This window comes from Microplitis demolitor, chromosome 6 (genome assembly GCF_026212275.2).
Source record: "Microplitis demolitor isolate Queensland-Clemson2020A chromosome 6, iyMicDemo2.1a, whole genome shotgun sequence".
Lineage (NCBI taxonomy): Eukaryota > Metazoa > Arthropoda > Insecta > Hymenoptera > Braconidae > Microplitis > Microplitis demolitor.
Window position 1 is genome coordinate 18,579,973 of NC_068550.1, and position 21,341 is coordinate 18,601,313.

At 27.7% G+C, this 21,341-nt stretch overlaps 2 protein-coding genes across 2 annotated transcripts; one reads left to right on the forward strand and one right to left on the reverse strand.

The window, feature by feature from the left end:
• Positions 1-2,081, forward strand: LOC103569187 (uncharacterized). The gene is made up of 2 exons (XM_008546354.3): positions 1-718; positions 810-2,081. Exons 1-2 carry the CDS (start codon positions 626-628, stop codon positions 1,233-1,235), a joined length of 519 nt encoding a protein of 172 aa, XP_008544576.1. The 5' UTR covers positions 1-625; the 3' UTR covers positions 1,236-2,081.
• Positions 2,082-6,485: 4,404 nt separating this feature from the next.
• LOC103569186 (activin receptor type-1) lies at positions 6,486-18,040 on the reverse strand. Its single transcript, XM_008546353.3, has 7 exons — positions 17,705-18,040; positions 17,440-17,615; positions 10,772-10,967; positions 10,426-10,697; positions 9,711-10,351; positions 9,393-9,627; positions 6,486-7,212 (listed from the first exon to the last, which is right to left on the reverse strand). The coding sequence occupies exons 1-7, from the start codon at positions 17,763-17,765 to the stop codon at positions 7,075-7,077; spliced, it is 1,719 nt and encodes a 572-aa protein (XP_008544575.1). The 5' UTR covers positions 17,766-18,040; the 3' UTR covers positions 6,486-7,074.
• Between the last annotated feature and the right edge of the window lie 3,301 nt (positions 18,041-21,341).

The window sequence follows — 21,341 nt, forward strand, 5'->3', positions numbered from 1 at the left end:
TGATTAGCATCAACTTGCACGCAAGTATTATCCAGCCAAGGCTTACCAGAAACTTGTCATTAAGTTAGCCGAAAGTGTTTCACTGCAGAACTTTCTGAGCAATTATATTTAAAGTGTGGCTATCAGGGAAGATTTTTCTTTAAGTTAGCTTCAAAATACTGCAATAGCTTGAAGTTAACTTACTGTTAAGGTGGCTATCAGGGTAGGGATAGTAAACATGTGCACAAGTTGTTGGAAGTGGACGTGAGATAGCCACTTTCTTAACAAGTTGAAGGTGAGTTCACCTGGCTTCCACAAGTAGTGAAATAATTTGACAGCTGTTATGTAAACATAAAGTGAACTTTTAAGAGGTTATCTGTGTAACTGAAAAAAAAAAATTAATGATATGAATTTACTTGAAATATAAAAATATTTAAAGCTATTTGTGTAAATAATGCGGATGCTTGACATATCAATGGTAAACGCAAAGTTTGATGAAAAGCGGATTTATAAAAAAAGTGGATATTGAACAAATGTGACTGTTATCATTTAGAATCTTAGAGTAGTTCTATCTATTAGAGTAAAAAAATATACGAGTTAACATAAATAATTGACGTTACAATATAAGTGAATTATTACAATAAAAATGTCTAAGAAAGCTAAAAGTATTGTAGCTGATGTAAATAATTCACAAGTCATATCAAATACAGTAGCAAGAACAGCTAGCAAAAAAAGTGTGGTTTGTATATTTTATTCGTTCATAACTATTAATCATGTTAATTATTTTATTTTTTTTTTCCAATTTGAAATGTATTGCAACATTTTTTTAGGATAAAGCTCTAGAGCTAATCCGGAGCAGAACATTTAAAAAGTCAATAAAGAGACAAGCTGATGAAGAAGATGAAACAGATCATGCAATAAATAACTGTTGCATAATGAGTTATACTACTTCATTAATGCGAATTAATATGTCTTCAGCCTTTACAAATAATTTTTCCCCAACTGAATTGAGAAATGCTTTTAGAAGTCAAGATTGGAGGTCCATACAGCAGTTATTTGTAATTTTATTGAAATGTTTCTATATTGAAACATTAGCATGGAAATATGCATTTTTAATTTTTTTATCAAGTCCAGCTAGTGATCAATCAGAATTTCAAGAATTTATTAAAATGTGTATTGGTATCAATTCGGCTAATGATGGGCATTTATTAGAGCAGTTATTATCACTACAAACTAAAGTTCTGACTGATAAATAAGTAAATCATTTACTATTCAACTTTTAAATTTATTTCATTTCCTTGTCTTTTGAAACGAAACTGAATATTTTTATTTTATGAATGTTAATGTGGTTTATGACGAATTTTGAAATACTTTGATCTGCACGTTTTTGGTATCAGTGAATTTATTGAAAAATTTAGTCAATTAACTTAGAACTCGATTCAATAAAGTCAGACTTTATAAATGCATAAATGTAATCAAAATGATTTTTAAAGTAACTATATTGAAAATTTTGTATTATTTTTTTTTCTGTGATCAAAATATTAAAATAATATCTAAGTTTTTTTTTTAACCCAATCACTTATTCAGTTAATTTATTTTAAACATTAATTCTTTTAACGTAGGGTAAATGTACCAATAGATGGATACCTCAAACAGATGGACGAATATTATTTTAATAACCGATTAAATAAAGTTTAGGAATGAAAATGCAACATAATAAATTTTTTTTTTAACTATATATATTTCTGATGCTTGAAAATAATTTTTTTTCAATTTAATATATGTTATAATCATTAAAAAAAATTATTTTTATTTGACGTAACGACGTTTTGCTTCAAAAGCGCAACCACTACTAAGCATGCGATAGACAACCGATAAACAATTCTTGTTATAACTAATATAAATAAATAAATTAGTGTGAATGTAGGAAACATCAGACAATCAAAAAGTTCAACAATCGATATCTCTGCGACACAACGATTTAAGAAATTAGTAGACCCGGGAATACATTCGTTTCTGAATTATCTCTACATGCATTTTATTCTTTGTATCTTACTTTCTTTTTTTAAGCTATAATTTTAAAAATAAAACTTTAATGAACATTTTCAGAAATATATATCAATTAAAAAAATATCAAATTAACCCATTTACATTCTTTTTTAATGAATAACAGATGATTTTTTGTTTTTTTCAATAAAATTTATATAATTTATCATAAGCTATAACTATTTAAATAATGACTAGAATAAAAAAAAAAATTCATCTCTTCATTTCATCAAAATCTGCAGATGAATTTTTTTTTAATTATTTAAAAAATTCTTATTTCACAAGTTATCAGTTTTTTTCTCATCCAACAAATTTTTATAATGAAATAACTGCGAAAATGTGGTTTTGTCGATAAAAAAATAAAGGAAACATATCTAATTTTAAAAAAACTACAAATGAATTTTCATATATATATATATATATATATAATTTAATGTAACTAAAACTTATTTTGCAAGTGTATTATATGCAAAACGAATTGATGATATTGGTGATAATCCAGTACAAAATGTAACTCTTTTCTCGGATCGTTGCAATCATTTTAAATTGAAAATAAAAAACGAAATAAAAAGATTTCGTACAGATTTAAATTTTGCTTGGAAAAACGATCACAATAGTTTTAGAAAAAAAGTTATTAATCAATTGAAACTAACCTAAGATAACTCAGCGGAAGCTTCTGATGATTCTCAGCCGAATGCTCCATTATCAAGCACTGAACAAGATCTAACTGATGCTAATAATGATACGGGAGAATTGATTCGGCAATTAAGTCGTCAGTTTAGTAACTCATCGATATCTTCAGAAGAAACAAGAGATAAAACTACTAGTAGTGATGATACAACTAAAATAAAATATAATTACAATTATATTGGCACATTAGTTGTTCCTTCCACTAAAGTTGTGCACGATGAATCGATAATTTCTGATTTAGTTCATCAACATTTACGCGAGTCATTACCAAAGAAGTTTGACATCAATTGTTTCATTATTTTTTCTGGCTTTAAGTCATGTAATGATAACCGTTTTCGTGATTACGCATTTTGTGCCCAACCCAATTGTCAAATCAGATTTAAGTTTCATGGAAATATGATCGGTCTTAACACTAAAATCAAAATTTTTTCGACTTTGAATACACCGAATCATAATCTCAACTTAGCTTACCAATTACGTGGTATTCAACGGCAAAATATCAAACAGCATTCGAGATGTGTAAAACCTAGAACAGCTCGTAACTTGATGATAAAGAAAATGGATAAATCACTCGCTAAAACTGACGGCAATTACCAATTTACACCTTCAAAAGTTACTGTTCGTAAAGTAAGATCGTTAGAGCTTGGAAAAAATGATTGTGACCCCAATGATATTGTTGACATCATTCTACGATTGGACCAAGCAAATAATAATCATTCATACATCAAGAAATATATTCAGCCATTTACTATCTATCTTGGGATTGAACAACAAATAGAATTACTAAAAACGCATAAAAATTTGGTGTTTTATTTTGACGCAACTGGATCGGTCATCAGAAAGCCATATCCACATTTCAAACGGATTTATTATTATGCTAGAATCGTTACTATCGATAAAATAATTTATCCTGTTTTAGAGATGATCACAAATAATCATAAATCTGCTTCCATTGCTGAATGTTTGCAGTATTTTAAATCTTTATGGACAGAACATAAAGTTGATTGGCCATGGTTTGAAGCGTTAATTTCTGATTGGTCATGGGGAAATATTAATGCTTTAATTCACAATTTGAACGATTGTGCGGTTTAAGAATATTCCAATATTACTTATGCCGTCATTTTTTTAGATACTCCATTACCTACAAAAGTTATTCCATTGTTCGTATGTTATCCTCATCTCATGAAAATGATTTCACGATATGCGAAAAAATATAAAGTTGAAAAAAAAAAAAATACTAAATTATTTTAAACTAAACTATTAAATTATTATTTAGAGGCCATTGCAACTTTAGCGCACTGTAAAAATATAAAAATTTTCGATAAGTTAGTCGAGTCAATATTCATTATATGATTATATCCGCTGAAAAACTTGAAGGTGATAAATGCAATGAAATTCCTTTCAAATGAAAAATACTTAAGTGAGGAGACTGATTTTGATGATACTGATGAAAATGAAGAGTCTCTGATGTTTGATGATAATCCAATACTTGCAGCTTACGAATCCTCGCATTATTACTAACGTTATCTACGTAGCAAAAAAAAAGTTGAAGTTGATGCTGAACAGAGTAAAATATGTTTATCATCAAAAAATAAATTTTACTCTAAAATTTTGGCTCAGTAGTTTTTAGAACTTTTGCTGTCATATCTTTTTTTCTGGACAACTTTTTTAACAGTAACTAAAAATCATTACACAAATATGACAGTTAAAAACCATTTTAAACAGGTCAAGATGGAAGATGTAGAAAATTTAAAAGTTGGACCGTATAATGACATCAGAGAATTATCACTGCGAGCTGTCTATGATGAAATAGGATTTGAAGAACCAAAGGTGTACGTCAAAACGGCTAAAAAAAGATCAAAATCCATCAGTGAACCAGATAATTTAAAATCCGAAGAAGTTTGGAAACCTCGACACGGAGAGACTGAGACTAAACGGCCGAAAACTTCGTATCAAAATTCGACAAATTTAAAAACTGCATTTAACGATACTCGGCGATCATATTTGAATATTAATTCAAATAATCGGGCCATTGAAAATTAATATTATTATTTTGGTCCCAACATGCCTCGAAATTACTTTGTATCTCTAGCAAGAGCTTTTTACGACAGCAATAAAGTCTTATATTTATTGGGTGAAGATTATTGTACGTTATATAATAATAACTGGTTATCGAATGAAATCATAGATTATTGTACAAATTTATCAATTTCTCAATCACCTTTCCGTCATTATATTGGATATACGTCGTGTGAGTTAATAAGTGGTTATATTTTACATTATAAATGTTCCAACTTTAGGTTAAATTTTTCGAAAATTTATTTCAATTATGGAACAATAAATCAGCTATTTTTCTTCCGCTTAATATCAACAACTCACATTGGATTCTGATTTATATTGATGTAAAAAATAAGCACTTTTATTGTATGGATCCTTTGACAAAAGACTGCGTTGGAAGAGAAAATCTTCTTGAAAACTTTGTTTTTGCTTACCGGAGAGTTTTTCCAGACTCAGAAAACGAACACTAATGGAAGTTGCTCCCATTAAAAAGTGAAATTTAATTGTTAATGGAAATCATTGCAGAACACAAGTAGGAAATTTATGTTCTTCTTTCCGTCCTAAACATAATCTATGTTATTAAATAAGAGAATAAGGAAAATTTTGTTCCCGCCATATCTGTACGATAGAATTGGTTGATGTTATTAAATTTGGTATCGTTAGAAAGGTCTTAACTTGAATTTGTACCTTTTTATATTTAAAATTTTTTTTATTGCCAAGTATTGAGATAAATTAATGGATCTGTATCATTTGAATTACATTCAAATTACGCGAGAAAAAAGACAATCGTACTTATTTTCTTTAAATAAATTAATATTTTAATTATTCTGACACTAATTATGACTAAATGTCACTGAATATAGCTATATTATTTATGTCACATTACTAATTCCAAAATGACATATTTTTATACCCTCTTTTGATTTTAGCGAGCTTCTCAAAGCCAAAAGAGCGTACACAGAAAAAAAGGATTCACCGACGCAAAAAATCTTGACTCGCCTAAAAAAAATTTTTACTTAACCCAATAAATTTTTAGCATTGTGAATTGAAAATAAAAATTTATTCAAAACTAGAAAAAATTACTTGGCGCAAAAAATTATTTCTTACCCAAAAAAATCTTTTTCCGCCCCAAGAGAATTTTTACATTCAATTCATAGTGCATAAAATTTCTTGATGTAATTAAACATTTTTTTGAGGCAAGAAATCTTTTTTGTTTGTGTATTTCATAAATTTAGTAGTGATATTTGGGCAGTCACTGCGTAACTGCAGGTTGTTAGTTTCTAATAAAAAAAACCATTTAGATGATTTATTTTACCATTATTTGTAATTTACTTTTTGTTGTCACTTGTGTCAAGTCTTTTAAGCAGATATTTTTTCGGTGATATAAATTTCAGATCGTTTTGTAAACATTTTGGTGCCTTATCGGTGTAAAAAAAAAAACAGCCTCAAAACTTCTATTTCATAATGTCACAAAGCCGTGTGCTACTTGAGCGATTTGCGCACATTTTATTTTAAATTTTCATAGCGATAAATTAACAAGAAGTATGTTGTGATAAATTTTTTTACCAAAAATTATTCTTTTTTTCTTTTCTCAATAAATGTATGGAGCTGACTGCAATTTATTTATTCAATCATACATAAATTAATTATTATAGATAGTAATTTTTTATAATAAATAATTGTTATGACTTTATACATTTTTATATAACGTATGAATGTTTAGATATTGCATATTTTTTACATCATTTTTATATTGAAGTTATAATAAATATAAAATGTTATTTTAGTTTGAAAATACATGAGACAATGAAAAATCTTTTATTTTACACGAAATATTACTTTTTATAATAAAAACCTTAAATTTAACATTATAAATAACACGAATAATACAAATCAATAAGTAATGTAATTAATACCTATATTATAATTTCACTGTACAGTTGTATTTCATTAATTTATATATAAAAAAAAAATGTGTCATATTTTATAAAAAATTTTGAATAAATTTTTATATAATTTAATTATGTTCGAGATTTAATTATGTTGTTTTTGTTAAGTTAAAAAAATGTAATAAGAAAAATTTAATTTTATATGAATTCTCGTGATGACTTACAATAAATGATAGCTAATTCATAGCAACGATTAAAAATGATTTGTATACTTTCTCAAGTGTAATGTAAAACACTGGAAGGAGTTACGATTTATTATGAAAATATTTGAGTACATGACAGCAATGAAGTATTGGTGAAATAATGATAAAAATAACAATAAATACATGTATGAAATTACTATAATCTCTGGTCAGTCAATTGTTAAGTGAACACGGCAATCATTGGCTGCTAATTTAATTAATGTTTTTTTAACTCGAAGAATTGGTAATCGTGCTGCTGGCTTACCATGCCAACACTCTCTCATTAGTTTTCCCATACCTGACAATGTCTATAGTTAAAAAATAAAAGTAATTAGCAATTATATTGTTATTAGCATTTACTTTTGTAAGATTATATTAAACTAGCTTTAGCGAATTCATATAATCGTAAAACATTAAAAATGACTCAATTCATTAAATTTATTTTTGATAATTTGAACCATGTAAATAAACCACATTGAGAGAAAAAAAAATTAAATTCAAAAAATTACTTTTTCTCGTTTCCATAAATATTCAAAATAATGAATTTTTTTCTAACATGAAATTAATAGTTTTTATTATAAGAAAACTATTACTTCACTCGAGTAATAAATTTCTACAAGCATGAATTACTTACGGCAAGCAAATATTTCTTCAATTTAGTTGATAAGTTCTCAAATTTATTACGAGTAAAAACTTCAAAAAAGCAATAATTTGGTTAAATAGAAAAAAAAAGAAATTAAAATAAGATATAATTAGGATTAAAAAAAAAATTTTTGCACAAAGAAAAAAAATTTTTTTTCAACAAAATAAAATTTTTCATTGATATTGATAAAAACATGGTGGCCACATTTCTGGGAAACCTGGAAATGTCAGGGAATTATACATATACTGGAAAAATCACGGAAAAGTCTGGGACTTTTGTCACAAAGCTGGAAAAATTTTTATTTTTTTTTTCTTGACTGAAAAGATCCGATAAATTTTTTTTCAGTCAACACTGTTCAAAAAGTGGCGGGACGCGAATGCGATTGCAATACCATTTTCTAAAAAAATTAGTAGAAATTGATCCCGATAGCGAAAATATGAAGCAGTTAGAATTAAAAGGGTGTTAGAAAAAAAAATCTCAATAGAAACCAATCGTCAGGATCTTCAAGCTATTAACATGCGTATTGGCAAGTTAAAAAACCAAATCATTAAAAATATACATAAGTATTGAACTAATAAATTTCATTACATTTATTATTCGCGTGCTTTATTAATATTTTATAAAACATTCTTATTTATGAAATTTATTCTAGAGAAAATAAGAAGTTTAGTTATATTTTATTTTAGAGTAAGTTATATAAAAACATAGATTCAAAATTCAAAAATAAAAAATTATTCGTTTAATAAATAAAAAAAAACCTATGAACATTGACAAATAATAAAATAAAGTTTCATTTAACGACAACGATTGATTATTTATTAAACTGATTTATGTCATTTTATTTTGAAATATTTCCAATGATCTAATATTAGTACATATGGTTAAAGAATTTTTTAATTATTTGACTGGAATACCTGGAAAAGCCAGGGAATTTCAGTTTAAAAAATGTGTGATCACCATGATAAAATATTGGAATAAAATATCCCTGATTAAAAATACTCATTGAAAAGGATTGCAAATTATTTCAATTCTTTTTAATCCACACAGAGGTTTTGGAAAGTATTGAATAGAATTGAAATTTTGATTATTTGCATACTTTGTAATTCTTAAAATGGAATTCAAAAGTATTGAAAGGAATTCAATCTTTCATCATTTCAATACCTTCCGAAATGACATTATTTAGGTATTGAGAAGGATTTAGAAAGATTAAAAAATTTCAATTCATTTGAATCTTTTTCAATCCCACTCTTAACCCGAAATATGGAACTATTTTGGTATTAAGAAAGATTAAAAATATCAATTCTTTTAAATCTTTTTCAATTCCTCGGAAGTTTAGAAATTCTTATATTATTTTTGGATTCAATATGATTGAAAAGTATTAAATTTATGTCCAGATGAAAACCTTGGGATATAGAAAGTATTCAAAAGGATTCAATTCTTATCTTATTAAATACTTTTTAATGAGTATTTTTCATCAGGGATAATTATTTTATTTCATTGAAGAAAGTAATAGCTTGGCACTATTTAAGTCACTAAAATACTTCAATCAAGATTTTTTTTTTAAACAAATTTTTTTTTCTCAGTGCAACAGTAAACGTATAATCAAAAATCATAAAAATTAAACGAACGATCAAAAAAGTTTGATAAATTAGTTAAATTATAGTCGATCTCTGATAATTGAACTAAATTATTTTTGTAATCAAATCTCACATAAAAAGTACATGCATTATTTTTACTTAGTCCATTGAATTCGCTAAATTATTTAAATAATAATAAAATATTTCTTTGGCTTCGAATATTTTATAAATTTAATAAAAAAAAAAAAAATGAAGTAATAATACATACTGGATCTGAGTGCCATCGATTTGGTAAAGGTGGTCTTCGTTGATCAACAGAAACTAATTTACGTATTTCTTCAATAGATGGTTCTTGTGTGTTACTAGAGAGCCATTCCGAGTATGGAGCAGCATAGTCAAGGGCAACACCATTACTGATACATCGTCTACATACTTCCCACATTATCAGACCAAGACTATAGATATCAGCACGTCGAAAACTTTCTAAGCATTCGACGTTTAATCTTTTTAACAGACAAAAATAAAATTGTATTATCACTGATAAAATAAAATTAATAGTTTCAACTTATATTTATGAAATACTTACGTTTGCGCCAATATTTCAGGACTCATATATCGTTTAGTACCTTGGCGTAGATCGATCCGATCTGTACTAAGACGTTCTTGTGTTGTCGTAAGAGCAAAATCAGCAATTACACAACTCCCATTTGTTTTAACAAGAATATTTTTTGACTTAAGATTACGATGCGCGATCGAAGGCTTGCCCTTAGTACCATGTATCTCAGTATGGAGGTACAATAGACCATTAACTATTCCTAGGCAAATATTGAGTGTTTGGTGATGTGTTAAAGGATGTGGTGAACGATTTAAATGATCATAAAGTGAACCAAGTGGATGATAATGAGTTACTAGCCACAATTGGGTACAGCTTGCTCGACTTGTCATATCACTTCCTACGTAACCAAGAATGTTGTCGTGACGTGATGGTAGAAGTTGTGAATAAACTTCAGTTTCACGTGCCCACGCTGCTTCATCACGTGAGAAATATATTTTCACTGCTACGCACTCACCATGCCAAACTCCTCTCCAAACCTCACCACCAAATCCGCTTGATCCTCCATTACCAAGACATTCAACTAATGCCACTTGCTTTGCTAAAGTACGTTGTACAAGCAATGGTAACCCAGAGCCTGAACCACTCGTTAGACTCCTTCCATCTAAATATTCCTTCAGGGAAAGTTAAAAAATATTATTATTTATTCTGTAACATAATTTTTTTTAGTAAATACACAAAAACATACTTTTAATGTACTGTCACCCGCGGCAGTTGCTCGTAATTCATGTGGATGATAATTAGTTGTTGATGTTAATGATGAAGATGGAAAATGTAACATTGAAGGTTCCAATTCAGGATCAACTAGTAGCTTATTACGCTTTAAAACTAAAGATCGTTTTCTTCGGGTTTTACCCGCTAGTGTGTAAAATAAAATTCCACCGACAATTGAACTAATTAACAATATTGAACCCACTATTGCAAGTGCTAATTTAGTTGCATAATATTTTCCTCCAGTATCTAGTGATTAAAGATTAATTAATAATTAATTTTTAAATAAATAAGTCAATAAAAAAATGTATGATTTTAAATACCACTTAGTGGTTCCAAAACTGGAAACGGTCCTTTATTACATAGATCTGAATAGCAGCATTCTACATGATATACAGCTTCGGATTTACTACTTGGAGCCTTTTTATTACATGTCAGTAATACTTGATCAGGTTCTGAAGTACACGCTCTTTTGACTCGCTCTGTACCGTCAACTTGTCTTACAGTAGATTTCCAACACTGTTTTGATTATTAGAATAAAATATTATCAATTATAATTATCTAAGTCTCTCGCTAATCAGACTATAGTTGGATTAATGAGAGATTGTAATTCGTGTTCCGATAAGTTATCATGCATGAATCAATTAATACACATAGGAACATAGATACTCAATTCGCAATCTCTCGCTAATTACACAACAAAAATAAAAAAAAATTTTTTTTTAAATTCCACTTAGCATAATTTCGTAGGAAATTAAATTCTCTACAAAAAAAGTGCTACTTTATTCGCATCACACAATGTTCGAATGTTTAACTTTGTTATAAGAATTTGACGGTTGTTAAATTGATTATTATTTACAAACTCATAATTTGTCAATAGAAATAAAAATTTGAAAGCTTATAATAAATTGTAACAGGTACAATAACAAGTTAAAAAGTGTTAACAATGAAAAATGATGAAAAAAGTCGTATATTCTTAAAGAAATGCGCCGTATAGAGGACCCAGTTTCTGACCTTTTAAGAGTAACAATTGCTGTTGAATTGGAATAGTTATTAGAAAAATTGGTATTTGTATACAAGTGGGGCTGCACACATTTTTCAAAGTTCCAAGTACTTACACCTTAAATATCTATAATTAAATTTTTTCCACGTGTTCTGCTACCCGGCGGATTAAATCTTCTGTATGTGTTTATGTCTCTAACATTAGATATCTATTCGGACATTGTAACTAAAGTGTGCTAAATTTATAAAAATAACATAAAATTATGCAAATTTTAAAAAAAAAAAAAATTTTTCTAATAGATATAAGTAATTTTATATAATACCGTAAGAAGGACGGTGGTGATAGAAAGGTCTATCTAAGAGTTACAATAAGTTTTTGAACTCTTGTAATAGTGACAATCAGCATATTTATGTTATTTTAATATTTTTAATGTATATAACAGCTCACATAACATTTTATTGCAACTAGTTTGGATGGCATTTGCCTCCCTTTGCTAATATAGTGTCTGGCTGAAGCCCACAACACTGTTTTACGCCAGCGCGTACTAGTAAGAGATGTAGTCTAAGGTAAGAGTACGTTAACTTAGCCTTACTGACGAGTCCGTTAACGTACTTAGGACCAAACTACAAACATTATGGCAAATAGGCATATACCTTAAGTTTTGATGGTTGACTTAAGAGTCAATACATAGAATGAAATATAAAATATGTCAAATAGTAATGGGACACGGAACTTAAAAATGTTAATGCTAACCTGAAAAATAAGTAAAATTCATACCCTTGGTACCAACTTTTGGCTTAGTAAGTCTTATATAACAACAAATTAACGAAATGTATTTCAAAGATGCAGACAAACGCTGGATAATGACACCTCATTTGAAACGATTGGTCTAAAATTGGATGTTTGGTGATCAAAAAGGTTAGCATCCCTAATTCTGCCTGAATACCGAAAAATTATTAATGATTTTATCAACGAGTTTAAAATGTTCTAAATAAAATCGTATAATTTTTATAATTTTATTAACATTTTAACTAATTGTTTAAAAAATCGACGTTCATGGACTCAGTTTTTGACCCTTGAATTGAAAGCAACTCATCACTTTTGACGTTATTTATGACAATTTAAAAATAATTAAAATTCACAAATATTAAATTTTAATTAAAAAAAAAAAAAAAAAAAAAAATATATGAAGAAATGAAAATTTTCATAGAATTTTATTTATTATTTTTATTTTTTTTTACTCTTGGCAATTTTTTTAATCTAATTTTTTATTCAACTATTCGATAAAAATAAATAAAATGTGATATATTTATAAATTCAGGAAAGTATATTTATAATTAATGTTTATTAATTATTACGACAATAATTATTTAAATTCTAACAAAGTTTGAGCTTTTTCGATTGTCATTATATCATTACTCAAAATGATATTTCTTGAATCACAAATATATAATTGGTCCATCTTAATAAATGTTTGATTAAAATTTTAAATTAAATATTAATAGACAAAAAAAAATCAATTAGTAAATTGTTATTTTTTGGCATATTATCAATATAAGGTAAGTGTGGATATTACTGCGGGCGTGAGTATTACCGTGGATTTTTTTCATTATATTATAAATGAATAATGCATAATTTTTTGTAATTTAAAAAAAATCCAGCAATTAATTTAATATTTCAAAAATGTAATTAACAAACAATCCGGTATAAAATGTAACTATTATAGTTTGTTATAAGTTATTGAAAATCGATTGATCGTTTTAATAGAAAATACAGTAGGACCTCATTATAAGACTATCCGTTATAAGACTTCCCCTCAATTGATTAAACCTCGCTCGGAACACTTTCTCCACCAACAACTCAATAAAAGTTTTGCGCCGAAACCTCGCTAAGTTAAATTTTTCAGTAAACCTAGAATAATAATCAATTGTATTAATGTAAAATTAATTCCTGTATTGTTTATGATGAAAAAGATTATTGAACAATAATAGTAACAATTAAATATGATTAAATTGAATTTTATAATAATTAAAAATTATTTTTATTGCATGCCTTAAGCGCGAAGGCTATGCTCTACACTCGCTTGAAAATGAAAATTCGATTTCGTCATATCAAATTTTTTCAATATATTGATACTCAGCAAAAATAACTAGAGTTTTGAGTCAAAGTTCATATAGTGAATTGTACGTTATAATTAAATACAGTAAGATGATTTTCTATAGCCTGGGACTTTCCGTTGTCTTAAGTCGAGATGGCTGATTATTGGGTTTTCTGTTGTATTATTTAGTGACTGATAAATAGTATACACAGAAAAAAAGGATATCTTGGCGTAAGAAATTTTTTCTTGCCGCAAGAATATTTTTTGCAATTTTGAATGAAAACGAAAATTTTCTTGGTTCAAGAGCAAAATTTTCTTAAATTTAGTCATCTTGGCATAAGATTTTTTTTATTCAACCAATATAATATATGTTTCTTGAAGTAAAAAATATTTTCTTAAAGTGAGAAAAATAAATATTTTGCCCCAATATATAATCAATTGTCCGAAAAGTAAAATATTCTTTCTTGAAGAATAATTTATTTTGAATCGAGATGATCTGTGACTCGAGTCAAGAATTAAAAGTACTCGATTCAATGGTAAGAAATATCTTGGCTTAAGTATTTGTTGTGTTGCGGCAAGTAAGCGTAGACGTTTGAACCAACAACAACTGCGCTCACGGCTCAACGCAAAAATTCTCTTGGGAAAGCTAAATGTACTATACTAAAGTGGCGGTAGTTTAGACTCTACATTGTACAGTATGCTAACTAGATATGGGTAAAGTGAACGAATGTTCAGGAAATGGTCGGGTAGCATAACTGGTAAAGCTCTCGCGTGATGCCGAATCGGTCTAGGTTCAATTCCTACTATGAGCAAACAATTTATTTTTCTCAATTCGTTCATAAGCCATTTAATCGAGAGAGTTTATTCCTTATCCTCTCTACTGCTGTATTGCCGTGTTCTAAATATACGCATACACTTTCCTGCGTGACAATATTTAATTATTTAATATTTATATTAGGTTAGATTCCCTGAAAAATATAGGTCGATATATTTTTTTAAGTAGAGTCATTCATTTTCTTGAATCGAGACTAGAATTTTTTTAAGTCAAGAAAAAAAATCATCAATGGGAGAATTTTATGTCTTCCGTTATGTAAATATTTACATGATTCAAAAAAAGTTATTTTGTTAAGCTAAGATTATAATTTATTTAAATCAAAATTAAAATTTTCTCATTACAATAGACGGTTGTCTTGAGTCGATAATGTAGTTTTCTCAAACTGAGAGTAAATGTTCTTCTGTCACGCAAAAAAAGTTCTTGGTTTGAGATGTTGATATATATTGTGACAATTTACTATACTCACCAACCAAGACAGAAAAGTATCTTGTTTTGATAGTTTTTTTTACTTGGTTAGAAACAAAATATATTTGACTTGAAATAAATATTCTTAAACCAAGATTATTTAACTTGAATTGAAATTTAATTATTCTTGATACAATATTTTTATAATATTAGTCGAAGAAAATGTTCTCGAATTAAAAAAACCCAATTACTCAGCCCAAGAATAAAAAAATGAAAGCAAAAATTATCTTGGGCCAAGTCAACCTTTTTTTCTGTGTATCTATATATATGTAATAAGTGTAGATTAGTCATATTTTTCACGAACAATGTGGACATTCTTCGCGATATTTATTCTTTGTAGTGGCGTTTTTAGCCAATCAAAATGGTGTTTTGGGGAGTCAAAATTAGTGCACGTAGAATAGAAATTGGTAGATTAAGATAAAATATTTGCTATAACTGATTAAATATAGGCTCCCAACAGAGTATAAAATCATATAATTATACCACTTTATCTGCTGCTAAAAAATTACTCACTATTAGATTAAAATATAGTCTAGTGATATTAATATTTCAACGAAAATTTCAAAAGTTGAAATACAAAATACAGATATTTTGGAATGGCCCAGGATTACTCAAAATCACAGAGTAATTTTCATCACAAAATTCTTTCCGCGTATTATCGTTAGTCTCTCTCACGTCTAGTTTGTTAGGCGTTAGGTTCAAATCTTCCGTAAGGTAGTGGCGAAAATACAATTTTCAGAGAGAAGAACGAGCATGGACGTATGATATTAACATGTTAATGCAGTATAAACGTAATAACCCTTGTACTATACTTGAATTGAGAATAAAGAAAAAAATTAATTTTTTGAATTTGTCATCGTTGAAATAATTGAAGGCACTAAACTAATATAGTAGCTATAACTTAAAAATTCTTAATAGTGGTTACTATATTTATATTGTGATGATATTTATATCAAATTAGGCTCACTAACTATCGGAGTATGGTTGTCACTACAATGTTCTTCTGGACATGCTGAATAAGAAACTGTTAAATTTATTACAAAATAGTAACCTTAACTATACTTTTCTGTTACTATTAACTAATATCATATCAATTAACGAAACTGCAGTTAATAGTGGAGATCTCATGCAACTATGTTTTATATGGTCCAGAAAACCATTTTTTTCTCTCAGTGTTGGCTAGAATCTTAGGATTAACAAATGCAACAGGTGCAAAAAATTGGGCCCAGTTATTAACCTCTATATTTTAACAACAAAATTGAAAAAAAAAAAACTTTTTTATGTTAGTATTTAATTACGCTTTAATTAATAATTGACCTGTTTATTTGTGTATTATCGCATTTTTATATTTATATAACAAAAAAACTTTTGATTCAGTTTTTAGTCCTTAAAATTTGTTTCATTAAGCTGTTATATTTTTTAATCTATAATCGCTGTTAATGAAACGTAAAATATTTTATCATCGTCACAACACATTTTTTAAACTAAAATCCCTTGACTTTTTTAGGTATTCCAGTCAAATAATTAAAAAATTCTTTGATCATATGTAGTAATATTAGATCATTGGAAATATTTCAAAATAAAATGACATAAATCAGTTTAATAAATAATCAATCGTTGTCGTTAAATGAAACTTTATTTTATTATTTGTCAATGTTCATAGGTTTTTTTTTTATTTATTAAACGAATAATTTTTTATTTTTGAATTTTGAATCTATGTTTTTATATAACTTACTCTAAAATAAAATATAACTAAACTTCTTATTTTCTCTAGAATAAATTTCATAAATAAGAATGTTTTATAAAATATTAATAAAGCACGCGAATAATAAATGTAATGAAATTTATTAGTTCAATACTTATGTATATTTTTAATGATTTGGTTTTTTAACTTGCCAATACGCATGTTAATAGCTTGAAGATCCTGACGATTGGTTTCTATTGAGATTTTTTTTTCTAACACCCTTTTAATTCTAACTGCTTCATATTTTCGCTATCGGGATCAATTTCTACTAATTTTTTTAGAAAATGGTATTGCAATCGCATTCGCGTCCCGCCACTTTTTGAACAGTGTTGACTGAAAAAAAATTTATCGGATCTTTTCAGTCAAGAAAAAAAAAATAAAAATTTTTCCAGCTTTGTGACAAAAGTCCCAGACTTTTCCGTGATTTTTCCAGTATATGTATAATTCCCTGACAATTACAGGTTTTCCATGAACTTGGCCACCGTGATAGAATATATTACTTTAAGTTCTCATATAATTTATTTCATTATCTGAATCAAAAATTTTTTTAAATTTCGATTGAAGCTGAACAAGTCAAAAACTGGGCGACGGTCAATATCTGAGTCCTTAACATTCGAAAAATTTTTATACCTTGACATCGAAATCGTCTAAATTCACGATTATAAAAAAACTAAATTTTTACGCAAAATCTTTATCTTTAACCTTATGGTATTCAGTTGCGTGAGAAATTAATGAAAAACAAATAACAACATGAAAACGTTAACCATTAAAAAAAACCCCAACAAATCACTATACTGTTATTTACTAAAATATAAATAAGAAAAAAAAACAAACAATAAATCTTACAGTAGCTGCATCATGACACAATTCAGGTTGCGAACATTCCTCTCCTTCACAAGAATAACACGTTAGTTTTTTTTGTGCTCCATTATGGATATATTTTTCATTCGGATATTCTGTTGGTTCTTCACTACTTAAACCATTTTGTTTATCATCTAATAATAGTGTCCGTTGTATATCACCTTAAAATTCATAGTCAATAATGAATATACTATATACAAAAATAGCAAAATTATTAATAAATTCCATATGAATTATTTTTTCGTGATACCTTGAGACAATTTAAATGTTAAAAACACCATGAACTGCGTGATAATTATAGTATTCGCCATTTCTGATTTTGCTGCGCGTCAAAACAATGGATTGTTTGAAAATTAAACATTTATAGTAAATATAATATTAAACTTTATTATATCTAATTGTAATTATTAGGAGAAAATAGTGAGTAATTATCCACATGATGTTTTTATTATTTCTTATACAGTGTAATTATTTTGATAGAACACTTCTGGAACTTAAAATTAATTCTCATATTCAGACTGTATACTGCGTACAGTGCATGAGAACACTCGTTGACGTTGTTATTTAATGACGAACCCCCACACTCCAGTTCTCAGCCACTGCTGCCAGAACATGGACGAAAAGTTCCCCTTCCCAAGCATCGTTTAGGATGTACATATGTGATGCTAAAGTGATGTGTTATCGTTATCTCCTGGGAGGTTACTAGGATCGGAGCTGACGCCACCTCTTGGACAACAGGTAGTTCGTTGTCACGCGGGACTAATTTTGAATTTGAAAACAGTGATAAATTTATTGCTGACTATAATGTTGATTATGATTACTATTTGATGAAATAATGAAGTTATGGATAAGAATAGATGTAATCGATAAAATAACTTTTTTCTGAAGACTGAGTTTTATTATAAAGTATAGATAAGATTTGATCAGTAATAACAGTTGTGCTCGTCAATAATTTTCGGACAGAAGTGAAGTTACATTAGACGGCAGAAAGATATGCGACTTCTCCCATTATTCTCATGCTCACACACAGGATACAGGCTTATGCAGTATATGTACTTATACATATCAACGTTCTTTACAGGGTATATATACATTATGCATTAGGGTGTTTCAAAAAAAAAACAATTTTTTTTTTATGGTATCCAAAAATTAAAAGTATAACTAAAAATAAAACTTTTGGTGCCAATCCGAGCACTTAATAGTGATATTAAGGTTTGTCTCAATCCATTTTTCTACTTCCCATTTAAATAACACGGGAAACAAAATTGTTTTTTTTTTCTTTTTTTTTTTTTTTTTTTAGAATTTTCTAGCTCATAAACCAATCAACGGATTTTTATGCCCAGTAAATTGTTTTGTAAGGAATTAAACGCTTTACGAAAAAATTCTCTTATCATTTTTGATAAATCCCACTGTTTAAAAGTTATTTAAGCTACAAGTCAAATTTATAGTAAATTTTGAGATTTTTTTACTTTTTCGGTGAAACTATCAGTCTTATCAAAAAATGTCATTAGAACTTTTTGTAGATAATTTTATTCCTTACAAATTATTACGAATAAAGTTTTTCGAAATTCCGCATTGTTCACAAGTTGTTTTCATTTTAATGTCAAGCTCTTAAAATTAATCAGAAATCTATTTTTTTAAGAGCTTGACATTGAAATGCAAATAACTAGTGAACAATGCGAAATTTCAAAAAACTTTGTTTATAATAATTTATAAGGAATAACATTATTTACAAAAATGTTTTTATGACATTTTTTAATAATTCTGATAGTTTCGCCAGAAAAGTAAAAAAATCTCAAAATTTACTATAAATTTGACTTGAAACTTATGTAACTTTTGAACAGTGAAATTTATCAAAAAATGATAAGAGGCTATTTTTGTGGAGCGTTCAATTTCCTACAAAAACATTTATTAAGCATAAAAATTTATTGATTGGCTTGTGAGCTAGAAAAGTCTAAAAAAAAAAAAAACAATTTTTTTTTTCCGGTGTTATTTAAATGAAAAATAGAAAAATAGATTGAGGCAAACCTTAATATCACTATTAAGAGCCCGGATTTGTGCCAAAAGTTTTATTTTTAGTTATACTTTCAATTTCTGGATGCCATAAAAAAAAATTTTGTTGTTTTTTTTGAAACACCCCCATATACATACACTTATACATCCTACTAATACAAGTAAGAGATATCAGCTTATCCACATTTACGCTCTTTACTTTATCCATTCTACGACTTTACTTATTACTTATATTATTTATATTCTAATTTTCTGTACTTGGATACAATCTTCCAGTTAAATATTCTAGGCTATCAGAGATATCTCCCTCTATAATTATTCTATATTTAATTATTTAATACGATGGACGTATCGTGAAACATCATTTTAATTATTCTAATGATATATTTCTATATTTCTATTAATTTATTTATTATAAAAGTCACTCATTATTGAATAAATACCCTGTTTAAAAATATAGATTGAAAAGAATTAAAAATGATGAAATTCGAATTCTTTTTAATAATTTCAATTCTTTTGTTTGTATATATAGATATACAGTTTGCATGGAGTGACCGCTTCTCAATTTTTTTCAATCAGTATTTTTAACCAGGGTAACTATATATTAACAATAATAGTTAAGTTCGTGTGATATGGTTTTTATTTATAAATAACATTTATTTATTATATATTTCCTTTCCTTTTTTGTTTATAGAGTATGCATTTGTTTATTACCATATTTACTGTTAATGTTAACTATCGAACAACGGCCTATTCATGATTTTTATGCGTGTGTTTTGTTAAGGTTTTAAGTATCGGGTGACAGGAAACGTTCCAAAATTACTCAAACTGTATTTATATTTCTCGGAATACAAAATAAAGATTTATTTATCTATTTATTTAAACTTTCTTATAATCTAAAAATATTATTTAATAAATATATGTTACGACGATTTATTATTTAAATTATTGACCAAATATGGATAAGACGCAATAAGTGTTGTAAGATTTTATATAAATTTCAAATGGAATTTAAATGCGCGCCTATTTCTGTATTTCAGGTTCATTAATTCATTAACAGGTGAAAGCACCTGAGGCCACTGAGAAGTCTCAGTTTAACTCGTTGAGTTAACTGCTCTAATAGCCACTTTTGCTTGAAATTGACGGTAATTTGATGTCGAAAGTACCTGAAATTTGCTGCCCGAATTTGCCAACAATTTGACAGCAAGAGTTGAAAATAAAAATTTGCGGTTAATTTTTCTCTAACTTAAAGGTAACTTTTTACGAAAAAAAAGTCTGTACATTCTTACCATTTCAGAAGGTAAGCAAATTTATACATAAAATTGTCTACAATTTATAATTGCTCAGAAAGTTCTGCGGTGAAACATTTACGGCTAATTTCACGACAAGTTTCTGGTAAACCTTGGCTGGATAATACTTGCGTGCAAGTTGATGCAAATCAACTGCCGTCATCTGAATGTAATTTAACAGAAAAACTTGTCGTCAATTTGAAGTGAAACTTTCAATCAAATTAACGTCATTGTCTGACAGTAACACTTGTAGTCAAATTGAATTAGAGATTACAGACAATTTATTGTCAACTTAAAGGTAGCTGCTTGCTCTCCAACTAGAGATGGGCAATTACCGATATTATCAATTTATGTGACATGACCGTCACAGATACCGTCTTGCGACGGTCACTGGCGTCACAAAAATTTTTTGATAAGTCTGTTGTGCAATTGACGGTCATAATGCCGGTCACAATTGTTACCGTCGAATACTACTATTGGGAACTGACAAACTGGGTCACGCAGTCTGGTAGTAAAAAAAAATGCAAACTAACGATAGCTTACAACAGTCAAGTAAATACACAGTAAATTCATGCTGTTAAAATC

Bases quoted from the DNA above. Each gene is read 5' to 3' on its own strand.
- LOC103569187 (XM_008546354.3), top strand. From the start codon at position 626: ATGTCTAAGAAAGCTAAAAGTATTGTAGCTGATGTAAATAATTCACAA. The intron at 719-809 runs GTTTGTATATTT...ACATTTTTTTAG, and splicing joins CAGCTAGCAAAAAAAGTGTG to GATAAAGCTCTAGAGCTAAT.
- LOC103569186 (XM_008546353.3), bottom strand. From the start codon at position 17,765: ATGGCGAATACTATAATTATCACGCAGTTCATGGTGTTTTTAACATTT. The intron at 17,616-17,704 runs GTATCACGAAAA...ATGAATTTTAAG, and splicing joins AACATTTAAATTGTCTCAAG to GTGATATACAACGGACACTA. The intron at 10,968-17,439 runs GTAAGATTTATT...TAATCAAAACAG, and splicing joins TGTGTCATGATGCAGCTACT to TGTTGGAAATCTACTGTAAG.